The sequence below is a fragment of the Tachysurus vachellii genome, chromosome 4 (assembly GCF_030014155.1).
Source record: "Tachysurus vachellii isolate PV-2020 chromosome 4, HZAU_Pvac_v1, whole genome shotgun sequence".
NCBI classification, from domain to species: Eukaryota; Metazoa; Chordata; class Actinopteri; order Siluriformes; family Bagridae; genus Tachysurus; species Tachysurus vachellii.
Genome location: NC_083463.1, coordinates 27,237,799 through 27,255,221, shown reverse-complemented (window position 1 = coordinate 27,255,221; position 17,423 = coordinate 27,237,799). Strand labels below are relative to the sequence as shown.

Below are 17,423 nucleotides of genomic sequence, written 5' to 3'. Positions count from 1 at the left end.
CACCCCAATGCATTAGTATTTATCACACGCAACTTACGTGACAAGGAGGAACGTTTTCAGTGGCTAAATGAGGGTTAAAAGTAGTTCCGTGCTGGGCGGATTGATACAGCATGTGCATGTTATTCTGTAACGTCTGATAGCGTTTTTTATTTCCACCCGGCCGGTATTTTACGGAAGCCATTTTATAGTCGGTCGGAAAAGGACTGACGAAGTAAATAATATATTTTCTACTGTATTTTTTTTCTATTGAAACTTTAACCATGCCTGGATATTCAGACAGAGACCGCGGAAGAGACAGAGGGTAAGTTCACATTTTAACGCTCGGGTTTTAAAGCAGGAAATCCGGCTATCCGTTAAATATCGTGTTTGTGTTTAAGAACAAAAAAATATTTCTAAATCAAGGTATAATAACGTTTAACATTTCGGCAAGTCGCCTAACAACGTTATCCAGCATCTAGTTTGCTTAATAATTATTAATTTGTGTGTTTTTCGATGAAATTTAATTGCTTTTTTATATAAATCATATTAAGCTTTTAATGTTTACAAAACTGAAATTTAGACCTTTAGTGCTTTTGTTTGTAGGCCAGTTTTTTCATGAGGTCAGCATGTGGACGAAACATGGCCGAATCCTGAATGGCTCGGTTTTGTATAAATATATAACTACATAGGCGCCAATTCAGTTGTTTTCTGACTCCTAAGAAGTGCACTTGAATACCAAGTGGAGATCCGTTTGCATTACAGCCGTGAATGTGTTTTCAAAATGCCGGCTCGCCTTGGCTTTGTTCTTGCTCTGGTCAGGATTAAAATGGCAGCGAGGACACAATGCGCCACACAAGTGTGTTTTACAAGCAGATTTACAGCAGTGTATCCAGAACCACACGCAAAATAAATAACAGTAACATCCCAAGACTTACTTTAGTGCAGTTTCCTCCACAGAGAGCCTTAAAAAAAAAAAATATATATATATATATATATATATATATATATATATATATATATATATATATATATATATATATAGGTTATAGATGTTCTTTCAGAGTACCCTTTAATATATTTTGTGCAAACGTGTATTCCAGGCACTAAAATTGAGACTTTTTTTTTTTTTTTTTTTTTTTGAGAAGACTGATCATTTGGCCCAAACCAAAACAACTGTGACTTAACACACATTAAATTTCCACAGAAAAACCTCCTAAAGCTCACACATGACAACCCATGTTCTCCTTTATGTTACCTGACCGTGAATCCTTGCGGAATTCAACTTTCCTGGACTTTCAGTAATTTCCTGGACATTCAGTAATTTCCTGGACATTCAGTACTTTCCTGGACATTCAGTACTTTCCTGAAATCGAGTAATTTGTTCCTAATGGTATTGATAGCAAATCAGATAGAAAAGCATTCAGGTAAACACTTCAGCTGAATCGATTGAGTACGATCTGACTGAAATTTTGATCAGATTGAAAGGGGTTGGTGTATTTTAAGTAACCCGGTAAATAGGGAAAAAGTTGGCCGTTTTGGATCGGATTTAAAAATACTTTGCGCACACATGCTGTGCAGTGGTGTGTATGTTTAATCTTGTGTCTTAAACATGGCATCCAGAGGAAAGACGTGATCATTGGAGGAGATACCATATATCTATATATATATATATATATATATATATATATATATATATATATATATATATATATATATATATATATGCACGCACGTCTGAAGAAATGCGTAAATAAACAGTACATTGGGAATCTGCAATTGAAAACTGACCTGTACAACATGCCTAGAGTTTGGTGAAAGTAATTCTTAATGGGGAAAACATAGAACTTTTAGACGGTTTGCAGTAAATAGGACAACAGAAAAAGATTTTTTCACAAGATCTCTTCCACTGTCAGTATTTATCACATTGTTGTTGTTGTTAGCTATAAGTAGAGTGGCTGTGAGGTAAGGCTGTGTGCTGTGCTGCTTAGCCAAAATTAGATCATTGTATTTGTTTTATTCTGCTCCATGCTTTTCTGTGTGTTATGTGACTGTCAACTACAAGAAAGTTAGGTGTTCGGGACAGAGGAAACAACATAACATGTTTATAATTGTAGCACAGCCTAAGGATCTTCAGTGCAATCTGCCTCCCCTTCTCAGAAATACAGAGGTTGTTGTGGTTTGATTTTAGATATGATGAGACGGTTACAAATTTTTATAGAGCTGTTTCCGGATACAAAATGAATGAAGAACACTAGAGTAAGGAATTTGATGGGGAAATATATCCTAATTGGTATTTTGAAAGTATCCAGTAAGGTAACTGTCCAATCACACACAATGACTAACTGTGACATAAGAACATAACATACCTATTATTTGCTATCTACTACAGTTATGGCAGCAGTGCTCCTCGATTTGGTGGAGGCCGCAGTGGCCCTCCTCCGTCCGGAAAATTTGGTAATCCCGGCGACAGACTACGCAAACGGCACTGGAACCTTGACAAGCTTCCTAAATTTGAGAAAAACTTCTATAAAGAGCATCCTGATGTCACCAGGAGGTCAACGGTTAGTCTGTCTTTTAATTGTTTATTAAGATATACCTTTATTCGTCCCCTTATTGTGTCAAATCTAACCAGTTATTTTTGTTTCTTGAAAAAACAGCAAGAGGTAGAACAGTATCGGCGGGCAAAAGAAGTCACAGTCAAAGGCAGAGATTGCCCAAAGCCTATTATTAAATTTCATGAAGCCACCTTCCCAAGTTAGTATCCAATATTTTTCTATATACTATAAAATGTCTCTGCTTGTACTTCTAATAAAGCAGTTGGCATACTCACCCAATATATTGATGAAGTTCTCTGCACTAGCATTAAGGTGAGATTTCTAACACACTGTATTTATATTACAGATTATGTAATGGATGTAATCAATAAGCAGACGTGGTCTGAGCCCACTCCCATTCAAGCTCAAGGGTGGCCACTCGCTCTAAGCGGAAAAGACATGGTCGGCATCGCCCAGACCGGCTCTGGAAAAACCCTGGCAGTAAGTCATCTGAAATATTCACATCTGCAGTTTTCAGGGTTTATTCAAGGTCCTGGAAAAGCCTGAATTTAGCTAAATATTAAGTTACTAAAAATATCTTCAAGATTTATATAATCTAATACAAGTTTAAAATGTACTGGTTCATCTGGAATAGAGATTATTATTTGTTCTGAAAATGCTCTTATTCCACAATAAAAAATTTTGTAATCCAAAAGCCTAACATTCCTGTACTCACACATGACCACCCATAATCTAGTTTCTATTACTTTGATGCCTGTAAAATGCCATTGTTCTGATACTTAAAATAAAAACCTGACTTGTCTTCGTCATAATTGCAGACACAAAGTGAACAAAAATCTTTTTTTTTGTCTTGACAGTACCTGTTACCAGCCATTGTGCACATTAACCACCAGCCTTTCCTCGAGCACGGAGATGGGCCAATTGTGAGTTCTCGACGAGTCCATAGTCTTGCACTTTTGTTCTTTCAGGACATTTTCTTAGTATGTATTTAGTTAGTAAGTTACTGAGATTGGAGTTATGACATTGGAGGTTTTTCCTCTTCCGTTTATTCATTTGGTGTATACACCTTTTAATTTCGGTTATTAAATTTAAGCCTGGGAGACTTTGGAGTATTGCTGAACATTGTTTTTTCCCCCCAAATAATTATTAAACAACAGGTACCGGATTCTAATCTCGAGCAATCTGACTCCTACCACACTTCATAATCTAGTATAAACTAGTGAATTAAGGCCACCAAACTGCTGGACTATGCCTCTACAGGATTGAAGTTCGACTCCAGTTAGTTAGGGACTCCAGTTAGTTAGGGTAGGTTGGGTTGTTCTGTGCTTGACCCTTGTTCCCTTATTGCCTCTTTCAGTGCCTGGTGCTTGCCCCCACTCGTGAGCTGGCTCAGCAGGTGCAGCAAGTTGCTGCAGAGTATGGACGAGCCTCTCGCCTAAAGTCCACCTGCATCTACGGAGGAGCTCCTAAAGGACCCCAGATTCGAGACCTTGAGAGAGGTAGAACAGGCTTTCACCTTTTACAACTACAGTAGTTTTTGTTCTTACTGTTTGTACATTTTGAAATGAAAATATATTTAAGCGCTTTAGAGTATTGTAGGTTCAATCATGCAATTGTCCTTCAGGTGTTGAGATCTGCATTGCCACACCTGGTCGTCTGATCGACTTCCTGGAGGCAGGAAAGACCAACCTGCAACGCTGCACTTACCTGGTGCTGGACGAGGCTGACCGCATGCTGGACATGGGCTTCGAACCGCAGATCCGAAAAATTGTAGATCAGATCCGTGTAAGTGTGAAGTCCGTGCCTCCTTCGAGTCATGCGGTTTCTTATTTTTGCTTGATGGTAAAGAAAACGTCGTGATTGAATCTTTTTTGTTTGTTTCTCTCATCCACAGCCTGACAGGCAGACACTGATGTGGAGCGCCACTTGGCCCAAAGAGGTGCGTCAACTGGCAGAAGATTTCCTGAAGGAGTACGTTCAAATCAATGTTGGAGCTCTGCAGCTCAGTGCCAACCACAACATCCTGCAAATTGTTGATGTCTGTAATGATGGTGAAAAGGATGACAAGTAAGGTTTTTTTTTTTTTATCAGCTGCATTATAAAAACTATAATATAATATAAATTATTGACTGCCATATTTCTTTCCCTAATCAGACTAATCCGCTTGCTGGAGGAGATCATGAGTGAGAAGGAGAATAAGACCATCATCTTTGTAGAGACCAAACGACGATGTGATGAACTAACCCGGAGGATGAGGAGAGACGGGTATTCAGTTTGCTCATTTCTCTGTTTCCAGGTTGTCGTGAAGATTACAGGCTATTTATTGCTAAGGTTGCTTTTAAATCATGGTGTGTCTTACATTTCATAAATTATTTGGAGGTACCCATTTCTTTCAATAATCATGTTGACCATTATTAATTATCCTGTTAGAGATTACCGTGTTAAAATAATATTTTACTTCATTCATACTAGTAAATAAGTCGGCCTGTATGAAGGTGCCCATAAGAATAGAGAAACTAAATAAGCAACAATAAGCATGACCATGTATTAATATATTATGCAGTTGCAACTGAATGATCGTATTAGCAACGCAGATTGACAATAGAATAAACATTTAATTAAAAAGTGTCAATATAATGATGTATATAATCAATATAATAACTAGCAAAAAAATCGACCTTGAGCCTGATGTGAGAGTACACTGTGTTCCAGATGGCCTGCCATGGGAATTCATGGAGATAAAAGTCAGCAGGAGCGAGACTGGGTGCTGAACGGTAAGACGTGTACAGGTCACTAAGTGCTCAGCACATGGTTATCATCCTTCCTCAAATAATCCTCCTTTTTCCCTTTTGTAGAGTTCAAGTATGGTAAAGCATGCATCCTCATCGCGACAGATGTGGCATCTCGTGGATTAGGTCAGTATTTTTGGAGATGGCATTGTCTTTTTGTCGACTCTTTTCCTTTTTTTTTTTTTTTCTTTTTTCTTTAGACAAAACCCCAAGGAAAAAAACACACATTGTTTCACTTTTAAAGAAAGTGATTTTTGCTTTCTTTAACTTCTTCTCTATGCATTCTGAGTTTTTCTCACCTAAAGGTGCAGTCTTTGTGGCAGGGCCTAGGCATGACAAGCCCCAAGGCCGGCAGAGGGGGAAGGAGAAGTGGAAGTGAGCGACTGGCGGCCACCCAGTCGCTTAGACAGGTGAAATTTGTTTAAACAAAAATGTCCGAGCTCAGCTCTGTGTGCCAGTAACCTTCAATAAGGCAGTGTGGCTAAGCCTTGGCTATGATAACCTAGTATTAATAATACACACCTGTTCTCTGTCCATGGATTATCTATACCCAATACACGTTTTGTTAACGGTTGATCGCCCATCTTTCTATCTCAAACTACCAACGAAATAAAGCTTGATGCTGTTTGTTTATGCCTTGCATGCAGTTTGTAAAAGCGTTGTATGGCAAGTAGGCACTTGTTTGAGATTTGGAAAGATCCTTCTCGAAGCATGGAAGAGTATAAGCACTAATTAGACGTTTAGTTAATTTCTTTTTTCCTGACTCATAGCGCTGGTGTTCATGGAATGGAGAGAGCAGTTTTTCAACTTCCTGTATCTCAATTGGTGAGACTGGCACATGTATAAATGGGCTCTGGGACACCTGTAGACAGTGGAGCAGAACGTTTGAATTTTAGGGGGGAAAAAAAAAATCCTCAAAGAGAATAAATCGACAGCAATGACTATACAATTCCACGATTTGAAGTTCCTCCCTCGCCTGCATTTTTCATTCTTTTCAAAAAGTCATGTCGAGACCTGCCAACGAGAGACATTTTCTCAAGTGAACACTGGCTTCTGGGAGCATCTTGCCTAGACGAGACTGTGATGAGGGATTTTGCGGTCGCTCATTAATAACCTCAAACAGAGTGGGGGGGAAGGAAGCAACTAAGCAACACTGTTTTCCCCCTTCGTTTTTGTACTTTTGGCTCTTTTGGGTCCCCTCACGTTAGCCACGGTCTGTTTGGTCTGGGCAAGACAGCAGTGTGGCCTTTATTAGCGAGCTTCTTATGAGTGTGCTGAAAGGGGGCAAAACCCTAAAAAAAAAAAAAAAAAAAAAAAAAAGGACCTATAGAGCAGGGGGGAAAAAGCCAAGCCGAACGGTCCTGTGTCGGCACACGAGGAGGCAAGAGTGCACATAGTGGCCCTACTGCGTTAGAAGCACCTGGATGTCACTTGACAATTTGTGGGGAGTTTGCTGCATTGGGAAAGGACTAGTGAATGCATACTCCTTAATGGTAAGACGTTTATTCTCATGGTTTGATAAACAAAAAGAGGGAGGGAGGTGGATGGTGATTTTAGGTCTGTTTTCTGTTTCTTTTTGTTTTTGTTTTCTCTTTTTTTTTATTTTGGGTTTAAAGTAAATGGAGTGTGCATCCTTTCTCTCTTCCCATGGTAGTGTTCCCACTGAGACAGTTATGATTTTTATTTATTCTAGGATTTGTGCCTTAACATTTTCCTGTTTTTTTCCAGCCCGGCTAAGTATCCAGTAATTTTCAAATTTCTTTGCTGTCATTGCTAACTTGTGTTTTTTTTCGGTGTGGCGGCTGTGGTGTACAAAAAAATTGTCGCCACATTTTTTTTTTTTTTTTTTGCCACACTGCAACACTTTACAGATGTGGAGGATGTGAAATTTGTCATCAATTATGACTACCCTAACTCCTCTGAGGACTATATCCACCGAATTGGCCGCACGGCCCGCAGTCAGAAAACGGGCACAGCCTACACCTTCTTTACGCCCAACAACATGAAACAGGCCAACGACCTGATCTCGGTCCTGCGTGAGGCCAATCAAGCCATCAACCCCAAACTGCTCCAGATGGCAGAGGACCGAGGAGGTAAATCATCAATGATTTTTCTTTTTTGACACCTCATGATGACAAGCAGAGTTAATTTCCAAAATCTTTGCTCCCCTTTTATACCACAGCAATAATAGGTCTTCATTTATTAATGAATTAAACCTTTTTTTTTTATAGTTATGTTTAGTGATGTGAACATTTGCAAAGGAAGAAATTAAATACAAAACAATAAAATGCCTCTTTACAGAGAAATTCATCATTTAAACAATTACATGTTTTTCTTTCTTCATGCTTGGATCTTATGTATCCTCATATAGCGTACCTGTGAATTGGCTAATGAACTACTAACTAATGAAACCACAACGAAGTAGAATGTGTATAATAAAATAAACCATGCGATGGAAGCTGTTAGTTACTTGTTAAAGAAAATGAATCGACACATACTGACAAAATCAGACTAGAGAATGTGACCTGCTGTACAATTTGGTTAGTTGGCATTTACACAGCTTACGTAATAATGTTGAGAACAGGACCATGATTCTGCAGCTGCCTTTCATTCAACTGTTTGTATTTGAGCTCACTGTGTTACTTTTGTCCTCTTGCAGGGCGTTCCAGAGGTGGTCGGGGTAGCTACAAGGATGACCGTCGGGACCGCTATTCCAGTGGGGGTAGGAGAGATTTTGGTAGCTATAGGGATAGAGAAGGTGAGAGGGGTTACAGTAGTGGCCCCAAAGCACAGAACGGCAGTTATGGCGGCTACAACAAAACCAACGGTAGCACCGGTAACTACAGTAACAACAGCTACAACAGTGGGGGAAACCCAAATGCTTTCGGAAACCAGAACTTCCAGAACCAGCCATTCCAGGGGAACCAGGTGCCAGCCCAAAATGGAATGAACCACCCTCCATTCCCCTTTAACCCCCCTCAACCCCCCCAACAGCCTCCACAGCCTATGGTGCCCTACCCCATGCCTCCTGCTTTTCCCCAGTAGCCTAGAATGAAACACAAACATAGATACTGAAGTAACTCAGTCTTGTTTATTATGATTATATTATTACGATTAAACTTTGTACTGTTTCTTTTGCTTACCATGAGGTTGGAGGCCTGTTTAATTAGTGCTGCACCCAACCGAGACTTAGTCCAAGTGATCTTGTTGTGGCTGAGAGACAGCTGCACTTACGTCACCTCCTTTCTTTCTGTCCTTGTTTTGTTACATTCCTCAGTAATTTATTTTTACTAGGTAATGTATATTATTTTTTTGATTTCAGTGTATCTTCACTGTTGAATGTTTACACTTTGATGCGAGGGCCACGCATGGACCCTCATAATAAAGAAGTAAAGAAAAATGTTTTTGTTTATTTGTGCTCTTTGTGCTTTAGTCATGTCCAACCTGATGTCTGCTTCACATCTTGACATTTACTTTGGGTAATATCTAAAGAGAATTGAGCAATTTTACGTTCCATTGCATACAGGACTCTCCTGCTCCAAGTCATGTGATTAACAAGCTGTTATAACTTCTCCATCATTAGATTTAATTTGAACACGTATCCATGACATCTGTGTTGTGAGGTTCATATTACTGGGACCTTTGGGACTTTTTCTCGCACCTACCATTTTTAAGCTGGCACAGTGTGCTCAAAACTAATTTCACCTCGGAGTTGTTATGAGATTCCACAGATATTGAATAAATGAATAATGCATTTCTTTTTACAATAGCTTCCATGCCATGTGACCCGGTGACTCCAAACCTAAACAGAAATTTATTACTACAAAAGATCAATAGAACATTTTGATTGCATTCGAATGGATTTTTATATTTTATATTAATATGTTTAAGGAAAACATTGGAATATTTTTTTCCCAATAGTGTCCATGCCACGCGAACCAGTGACTCTCAACCTAAGCAGACAAATAAAACCCACTTCTTCATGTTGCGTTAACACAGACACAAACAACACATTACAAATATATGTCTTAAGTTTTTAAATGATTATACTAGGGATAGGTGGAAAAGACTTAACACACGAAGCTGACGTGGCAACATGTCTCCGATAGATGGCGACATTTAACCACATAATGGGAGCTATTTGTAATAACGTTTTCTTATTCTCTCTTCAAACATTATTTTGCTCACTAAACAGGACAATTGAGAGAAACCTTATCCTATTAACAATTTATCTCTTTTCTTTTGATATTTTATATGCTTCCTATTTTATAAACCCTTCAAGCAAAGTTGTCTTAATTCCACCTCTCACAATTAAGGCCAAAGATAAAAGGTATGAATTCATTTAGAATGTTTACACAAATGACGAGGTGAAAAAAAAAAAAAAAAATATATATATATATATATATATATATATATATATATATATATATATATATATATAAAATAAATCAAATAAAAGTCCCTAAAAGTCCCAACAATATTAACGCCTGCTTATCCGGAAGTCAGCTAATATTTCCGGGTCGCTGTTTCCACGTGTGAAGTTATGAAAACATCAGTCACTTTAAAAGGTCCTCGCGCGCTCTGACGTGTATTTTAAGGACAGAGACATTGAGAATGCGTGTTGTTATTTAAACTAAAGTTAGCCCAGACTCTACAATGCTCACTTACTGTATCAGAAAGCGACTTTTTGTTTCCAGTCGTGTGAACTCGAACATTTCTCCCCTTCTTGAGCTGCTGCAGTTCTATAAACACTTCAGTAAGAGCAGCGATGGAGGAGGAGGAGGAGGAGGAGGAGGAGGAGGAAGATCTGATCCAACCAGTGGCATGATACAGCTGTTCCAGCGGCGGTTCTTTATCCCTCCAGAAGACCGTCATGCTTTGTCTTTACTCAAAGGCCGAACCTGTGCGTATGGACCCTTAGGAGTGGATCTCAAGAGGAACATGCTGGAGCAGTGGTGGTCTTCTGTGGTTAGATCAAGACCTCAGGTGTTTGGGATAAGCACCCTTCACGGGGTAGGAGATGATGGTGCAGGAGAAGTTGAGGATCTGTTCAAACAAACGGATTTGACTAAAGAGCAGCTGGGTGTGAGAGTGTGTGAGCTTCTTAGACAGAGGAAACCTTTTAGGACCAGTCTCCTACAAGGTGTGTGAAGGAAAGCAGCTCATTTAGAGGACACATTTCCTTTATCTTTAAAGTTAAAACAACCCACATAGTTATCTGATTTCATTACAATACAGTATTTGGGTCAGATGATACAATAACATTGACAAAAGTCTTGATATATCAGCATATTTTCATCCAACTTGTTATACTGACCTGATCCAGCCTATAAAGAGTTAAATAATGAGGCAAAATCCCTGTCTGTCATTTCTAATATCACCTAATGACATTTACATTTACAGCATTTAGAAGACGCCCTTATCCAGAGCGACTTACATTTTATCTCCTTTTTATACAACTGAGCAATTGAGGGTTAAGGGCCTTGCTCAGGGGCCCAGCAGTGGCAGCTTGGTGGACATAGGAATCAAACTCTCAACCTTCCGATTGGTAACCCAACCCCTTAACCTCTAGGCTACCACATAATGACAGTGAGAACCTCTAATGAATCTGTAATATACCATGGCGATGTTGAATTCCTGGTGTAATTTATACAGCAGGATCTCAGTTGTTATTGTTAAAGTTTTCATATATGACGACACAGAGACTCGTACGCTGGTTGCTCCGCATGACCGAAGACTAATGATTGATACAGTAATAGATAGATACTTTATTGATCCCAGAGAACATTCAATCCTCCAGTAGCAACATACGCAGTAAACCCCCATGTAAAATGTCTAGTAGTAGCAATCAGACAAGTAAATACAGATGGAAAACAGTTTGTACGTTTCCACACTGCCACGTGAGATGTTGTACAGTCTGTTGGCCATAGAGATAAAAGAGTTCCTCAGTCTTGTAGTGGAGCATGACAGAGACATGTCATGCTCCACTACAAACTTATCTGCCTGTTAATGTTTTGAGTAAGAAGGTTTATACAATATTTACGGAAGAGTCTCCACTTTCTGCGCTTTATGACGTTCATTATATATCCTGAAATAATGGAATCTTCGGGGGGAGTTAGTACGTTCTGGTTTCTCAGTAACATGACAAGCTACATTTTCTTGCCACATTAGCATCAATATTGGGTCAATATTGCTTTTAAGGGTATTGGGTATTGGAGTTTATTGCTTTTAAGGGTATTGGGTATTAGAGTTTATTGCTTTTAAGGGTATTGGTATTAGAGTTTATTGCTTTTAAGGGTATTGGGTATTAGAGTTTATTGCTTTTAAGCTATAAACAGTTAAAAGTATTGTGTGTGTTTTTAATGGATTAAAACAATGTTAATTGCTTGCAAATTGTTCTGCAAATTGTTTTTCTGACGAAAAATTCTTTCGTCGATAAACAGCGATAAAGCTAGTCGTGTTTGGACATGATCACACTACAAAATGCGCAAAAGTTCAAAAGTCTCAGAATTGTGTGTATACTTCAGCTAGGTATTACTGTCTAGTAAGAAATATTTAACACGGCTTTCACAGAATGCAGTTCTGCTTCTTAAAACTCATTAAACTCACTAATCTGTTGAATGTTTTGTTCTTTGCATTGGGACGGGCAGGTGCTTTGGCGCAGTACATCCCATCCCTGGAGCTCATGAACAGGAAGCTGCCATTTGGTCTGGCTGAAACAGGTCTATGTTACCAGCCTGAGGACGACTGCTCTGATGCAATCGGTTGGTGAGGTTTCAGCTTTTCACTTTTATCATCATTGTTATTTAAAATTAGCCCAGATGATTGTGTGGGTTTGAACCAAAGATTGAGAGAAAAAAAAATTATATATATATTTATTTATTTATAGTATTTTTTTTTTCCCCAACTGTGCAAATGACACATGACTTTTACTTTGAAAGGGTCACTTTGGATAAAAAAGATTTTTGTAAAGTTAAGCTGTTGATGTTGGTTATGTCTGCGGAAGGAGAAATCAGTCATCCAAAGACTTTTCATCATCAGGATCATCCAGTAAATAAAATTCGAGTACCACATTGGTAATCATGTAAAGCAGATTGCTTATGCCACGTGACAGCTCTGCAGAAGTGACTGAAGCGTCGCTGGTTTGGTTCTGTTCCCCCCGGACGTCCTCGCAGTGGCTCGACTACTGGACACGACAGAGACTACAGTGGTGGAGAAAGGTGAACTCTTTGATATATTGCTTGGAGACCATGATAGCTTAGTGGTTAGTGCACTTACCTTAGGGTTATGAGTCCTGTACACTTGTTTACAGCATTTGTTTATTGCAACTTATATTTGATCTTATTTATACAACCGGGCAGTTGAGTGTTAACGGCCGTGATGAAGGCCCCAGCAATGACAGCATGGTGAGATTTGAACTCACAACCTTTGCATCAATAGTGCAACACCCTAACCTTCCTCCGTCCAAAAACAAGCAAGCTGATCGATATCTCTAAGTTGTCCATAGTGTGTGAATGTGTGTGCATTTGTGTGTGAGAGATTGGGTCCTGGGATTGGTTGGTACGCCATCCAAGGTGTCCCAGACATTGTGTCCTGAGTCTCTTAGGATAGACTCCAGGCTCCCTGTGAAACTGTGTAGGATGAGCAATACAGGAAAAGGATGGTTTCCTTTATTATCTGAGGATTTTTTTTTTTATACTTTTTTTATACAAAGCTTCTATCTCTACATCTAAACGTTAATCAGCCTTTCCTACAGTTTGCTTTAGGGCCATCTGATTTCAACGTGTGCGACGTTCAGGATGACGAGCTAATCGACGGCGCGTCCCGTGGAGCGAAGGTGCTCTATAAGTTCCCCTGGGGCACAGAGACACTGGAAACACTGTGGATGCTCGGCGATGCAGATCTGCTCAAGGGTCACCTGGGCAATCGAGATAAACTACAAGTGAGTGGGAATGTATTTCCTGCTGAATACATATCTAGACCTACATGGTTGTTTAACCTTACCAAAGTGTGCAATATTACTGCTGTTGTTTATGCCCAAAGATTTACATCTGCTTTAGAAACAAAAGTGTCTGAGTGCTTGGTCTTTTTTTTTTCCTTTTTAGCCGAGTGCATCGAACACAAACATTATTTTAATCTTTCAACATATCGAAAGCACGATTCACCTGCAATCTTTCTAATTCACGCTTGTCCGATTTGCCTACAGTGCAGAGACGGGAAGAAGGTTGTAGTGCCTCACGTCCTCTCTCTCAGTGCAAATATGGACAGGGGAGCCCTGGCTGTTCTTTTGAACTCCTTACAGGACATCCAGAAAGTGGACAGCAAGCAGAGACTTCATCAGAGAACGGTACGTCTTGCTGCAAAGTGATTTAATAGCATTTCTTACGGTGGCCGAGAAGTGCAAAACACATTAACAAATCCGAAAACAAATTAACAAATTAACAAATCCAAAAACACAACGACAAGTCAGACAACCCAGAAACGGTAGTGTATCGTTTTTGAATGGAAACTTACAGATTATTGGACAAGACACCTGTCACTCAAGATATACAGGTATGGAATCTTATGTGTAATGTGTAAAGTTCTCCGTTTAAATATAAGAAAATAACAGAATTAATCCACAGTAATCCATTCCATCCATCCATTCCAACTTTTCCCTGCGGCAGACTGTTGAACTTCATGTATACCTTGAGTGACAGGTGTCTTGTCCAATCACAAACTATACCAACCGCTTCTGGGTTGTCTGAAATGTCGTTGTGTTTTCTGATTTGTTAATGTGTTTTCTGATTTGTTAATGTGTTTCATGCACCGATTCAGACAACCCGGAAGCGGTAGGTATAGTTTGTGAATGGAAACTTACTGATCACTGGACAAGACAACTGTCATTAAAGATATACAGGTGAATGAAAGGTGTCTCGTCCAATGATGGTAAGTTTCCATTCACAAACTATACCAACCTCTTCCGGGTTGTCTGACTTGTTAATGTGTTTTGGGATTTGTTAATTTGTTTTCGGATTTGTTAATGTGTTTTGGGATTTGTTAATTTGTTTTTGGATTTGTTAATTTGTTAATTTGTTCAGAATTCTGATTCATGGAAATCCAGAGCATGTTTAACATATGTTCGTCTGCCAACAACTGTGTTTATGGAAACTGGGGAATTAAACGCTTAAGGCTTTGGCTTTCTGATAAAAAGGTCAGGGGTTCAAGCCCCAGCACTGCCAAGCCACCATTATTTACCCTTGAGCAAGGCCCTACACTCTCTCTGCTTTAAGGCACTGTATCATGGCTGGCCGTGTGCTCTGATTCAAATTTCTTCAACTGAGATTTGCAAATTTCTCTTCTGTAATGAACATGTGACAAATCAAAACTACTTCTAGATCAAATATTCTATCCAGTTCATTTGAAAACATTACATCGTTTCATTGCTTAGCTTAAACTTCATTTAAACAAGAGTCTAATGACTGAAATCTTGTGAGGATGTTGGTGACGATTTGATCTTTAACTCTAGTATTAACTTTAGGTGTGATCATTTCATCGGCTTTACCGAGACAAAAATAGTTTTAAATTGTCTTGTATAAATGGACAGCTGTGGAATGTTTTTCCAGATTCTCCACAAATTCAATGAAATGTCTTCTGCAAGTATCTCAATACTTTTACAATACAATTGCAGCTTCAAGCAGAAAGCATTGAATATTTCAGCATTGGATATGTTTCCTTGCCTGCTCAGATTCTTCTCCGTCTCCTCCAGGTGTTGAAGCTACATCCTACTTTAGCTCCTGTTAAAGTAGCTCTGGACATGGGCAAAGGTTCCACCTCTGAGCTCAGACAGGTAGTAAATCCTAGACCTTTCATTTCATCTATTCTCTGTCTACAAACATCAGAACATACGAACATCTGAATAAATCTGTTTTTACCTACTGTTTGAATTGTCAGCCCAGCAAAATGGTTCTGCTTTCAACTCAAGTTTGTTTGATTCACAAGTTCAATTCAGTTCAATTTTATTTGTATAGTGCTTTTAACAGCAAACGTTGTCACAAAGCAGCTTTATAGAATTCAGTATATAAATAAAGTGATTTCTAACGAGCACGACAGATGTGATGGTGACAACGAGAATCTCCCTGAGACAATATGAGGAAGAGACCTCATATGAAAACATCATCTGTGTTACACGGATGTGTGATTTTTCAAAATCAACATTTTTCTACACCAGTTTATCCATTTTTAGAGGGCGGGGCTAAACATGTCCTCACAAATCACAATGCTGATGTCGGTTTACTATGCTGATAACTATGCATCTCTGATCTCACGTTGTCTTTTGACCCAGTGACGAAACTCACCAGAAATGTAAAGCAAATCTAGTGAATACTGCTTACTTTTCTTAATGAACTCTCAATCTGATTGGCCAGAAGGTGTTGATTAATTTTCTAGAAAATCAGCTCTGACAATTGTGCTGGTTTAATGTGGGGATATCGTAGCTTAGTGGTCCACCAAGTGGACACCACTAGGCCCCTGAGCGAGGCCCTTAATCCTCAATTGCTCAATTGTATAACATGAGATAAAAATGTAAGTCACTCTGGATAAGGGCGTCTGCCAAATGGCAGAAATATAAATGTTAAATGTTTAAGTTAACATTAGGACAATGTTAAAATGGAATTTGTGCCTGTTTTGATGTGTCCCTGTTCAGCATTAAATGGCTTTGTCATGTCACAATCCACAGTTGTGGTTAATATGAAGCTCTTGTGAAGTAGACACTCAGAGCTTTAAGAATTTATAGCTATTTCTGTATTTATCTTGCCTACTAGGGACAATGTTTTCATAGAAAAGTTATGAAACAATAGTAACATTCTCAAAAATGTCCTGACTTATAGTTGTGACTTATAAATATCTTCCTCAAGGTGTGTGAGGGTCTGCTTCACCAACTCCTAGAAGTGGGAATCAGTGCATGGCCTGGATACATGGACACCATGCAGTCCTCCATGGACAAACTGCACACCAAGTGAGAACTTGTCTTTACCCTGTTACAGAGGTACTGTAAGTAATGCGTCTTTGGTGTAAATCATGTGTCTTTGGTGCTGCGTGTAGATATGACGAGATGGGCGTGCTGTTTACGTTGATGGTCGGAGAGAACACCCTGGAGAACGGGCTACTTTTGATCCGCAACCGTGATACCACCATCAGAGAGACCATGCACATCTCTGAGATCCGAGAGTTTATTCTCAAACACATATCGAAGGCTGAAAACATCTGATCCATGACTGGATTTGACAGACTCTTTGATCCAGAAATGTATTATTCTTAGTTTGATACTTGATATTATCAGTGTTATACCTTTGTTATTAAAGGAAAGCTCTTCTGTGAATGTGTTTATATTGGTGTTCTTGATGTGTTTAATTCTGGAGTGACTGTTGGATGGTGCTATGGTTGTGCTGCTCCGATACAACACATTTGCAAGAACACATGATGTAATGGTGTTTAATAGGAGAAAATATCTCCAACATTAATAATGACCACCAGATTTTGCTGTTTGAGCTTTGAAACAAATGCACAAGTGTGTGTCTTTATGAGGAAACCTTTGTAGAGGTGAACGTGTGAAGGAAAGTTCCAGAAATCATGCCGGAGGTGATGGTGAAAGTGGAAAGATCATAGTGAAACCATCATAGTTTAATTCCGTTGTACAGGGAGGTCAAAGGATTAAAAGCACTGCTGCATCACTTTCATGCGTAACATGGGAAAAGCTTAGCCAAAGTGCAAAATCAGACCATCTTAGATTCAAGATCATAAATGAATCATAAAGTGCATCATTTGCACCACTGGAGATGTTAAGTATGCTGTTATTAGTTGTTGGACATTTGATAGCACTTTTCAAACTTTGTGAAATACCACTTAAAGTAAAATAAAGTCAATAAAGTGTATTTTACGCGTTTTTCACACCATTACATGAGAGAATGGGGAACGAATCACTCCACACACTCAGAGGTTCATGGCTTGTTTTTACGTCAGCATTCCACAAGCCCCACCCCCTCCTCTGTTATTGGCTGGAAGCGTTCCGTTTTCCTTGCGATGATTGGTTAATAATACAGAACGGTTTGCTTTTCCACTA

The 17,423-nt window shown here is 39.1% G+C and overlaps 2 protein-coding genes across 2 annotated transcripts; both read left to right on the top strand.

The window, feature by feature from the left end:
* Positions 1–121: 121 nt before the first annotated feature.
* On the top strand, positions 122–8,723 carry LOC132844839 (probable ATP-dependent RNA helicase DDX5). Its single transcript, XM_060868670.1, has 13 exons — positions 122–301; positions 2,369–2,540; positions 2,637–2,733; positions 2,881–3,014; positions 3,392–3,457; positions 3,892–4,033; positions 4,159–4,319; positions 4,429–4,601; positions 4,689–4,799; positions 5,247–5,308; positions 5,390–5,449; positions 7,195–7,416; positions 7,983–8,723. The coding sequence occupies exons 1-13, from the start codon at positions 261–263 to the stop codon at positions 8,366–8,368; spliced, it is 1,827 nt and encodes a 608-aa protein (XP_060724653.1). The 5' UTR covers positions 122–260; the 3' UTR covers positions 8,369–8,723.
* Positions 8,724–9,851: 1,128 nt separating this feature from the next.
* Positions 9,852–16,690, top strand: polg2 (polymerase (DNA directed), gamma 2, accessory subunit). Its single transcript, XM_060868668.1, has 8 exons — positions 9,852–10,466; positions 11,974–12,091; positions 12,438–12,543; positions 13,080–13,265; positions 13,530–13,670; positions 15,072–15,152; positions 16,219–16,319; positions 16,406–16,690. Exons 1-8 carry the CDS (start codon positions 9,980–9,982, stop codon positions 16,569–16,571), a joined length of 1,386 nt encoding a protein of 461 aa, XP_060724651.1. The 5' UTR covers positions 9,852–9,979; the 3' UTR covers positions 16,572–16,690.
* The last annotated feature ends 733 nt before the right edge of the window (positions 16,691–17,423 follow it).

Excerpts from the sequence above, each read along its gene's own strand:
- polg2 (XM_060868668.1), top strand. The coding sequence starts at position 9,980 with ATGCTCACTTACTGTATCAGAAAGCGACTTTTTGTTTCCAGTCGTGTG. Across the intron at positions 12,092-12,437 it reads TGCTCTGATGCAATCGGTTG|CTCTGCAGAAGTGACTGAAG; the intron begins GTGAGGTTTCAG and ends GCCACGTGACAG. Across the intron at positions 15,153-16,218 it reads CCACCTCTGAGCTCAGACAG|GTGTGTGAGGGTCTGCTTCA; the intron begins GTAGTAAATCCT and ends ATCTTCCTCAAG.
- LOC132844839 (XM_060868670.1), top strand. The coding sequence starts at position 261 with ATGCCTGGATATTCAGACAGAGACCGCGGAAGAGACAGAGG. Across the intron at positions 4,602-4,688 it reads GATGGTGAAAAGGATGACAA|ACTAATCCGCTTGCTGGAGG; the intron begins GTAAGGTTTTTT and ends TTCCCTAATCAG. Across the intron at positions 4,800-5,246 it reads CGGAGGATGAGGAGAGACGG|ATGGCCTGCCATGGGAATTC; the intron begins GTATTCAGTTTG and ends ACTGTGTTCCAG.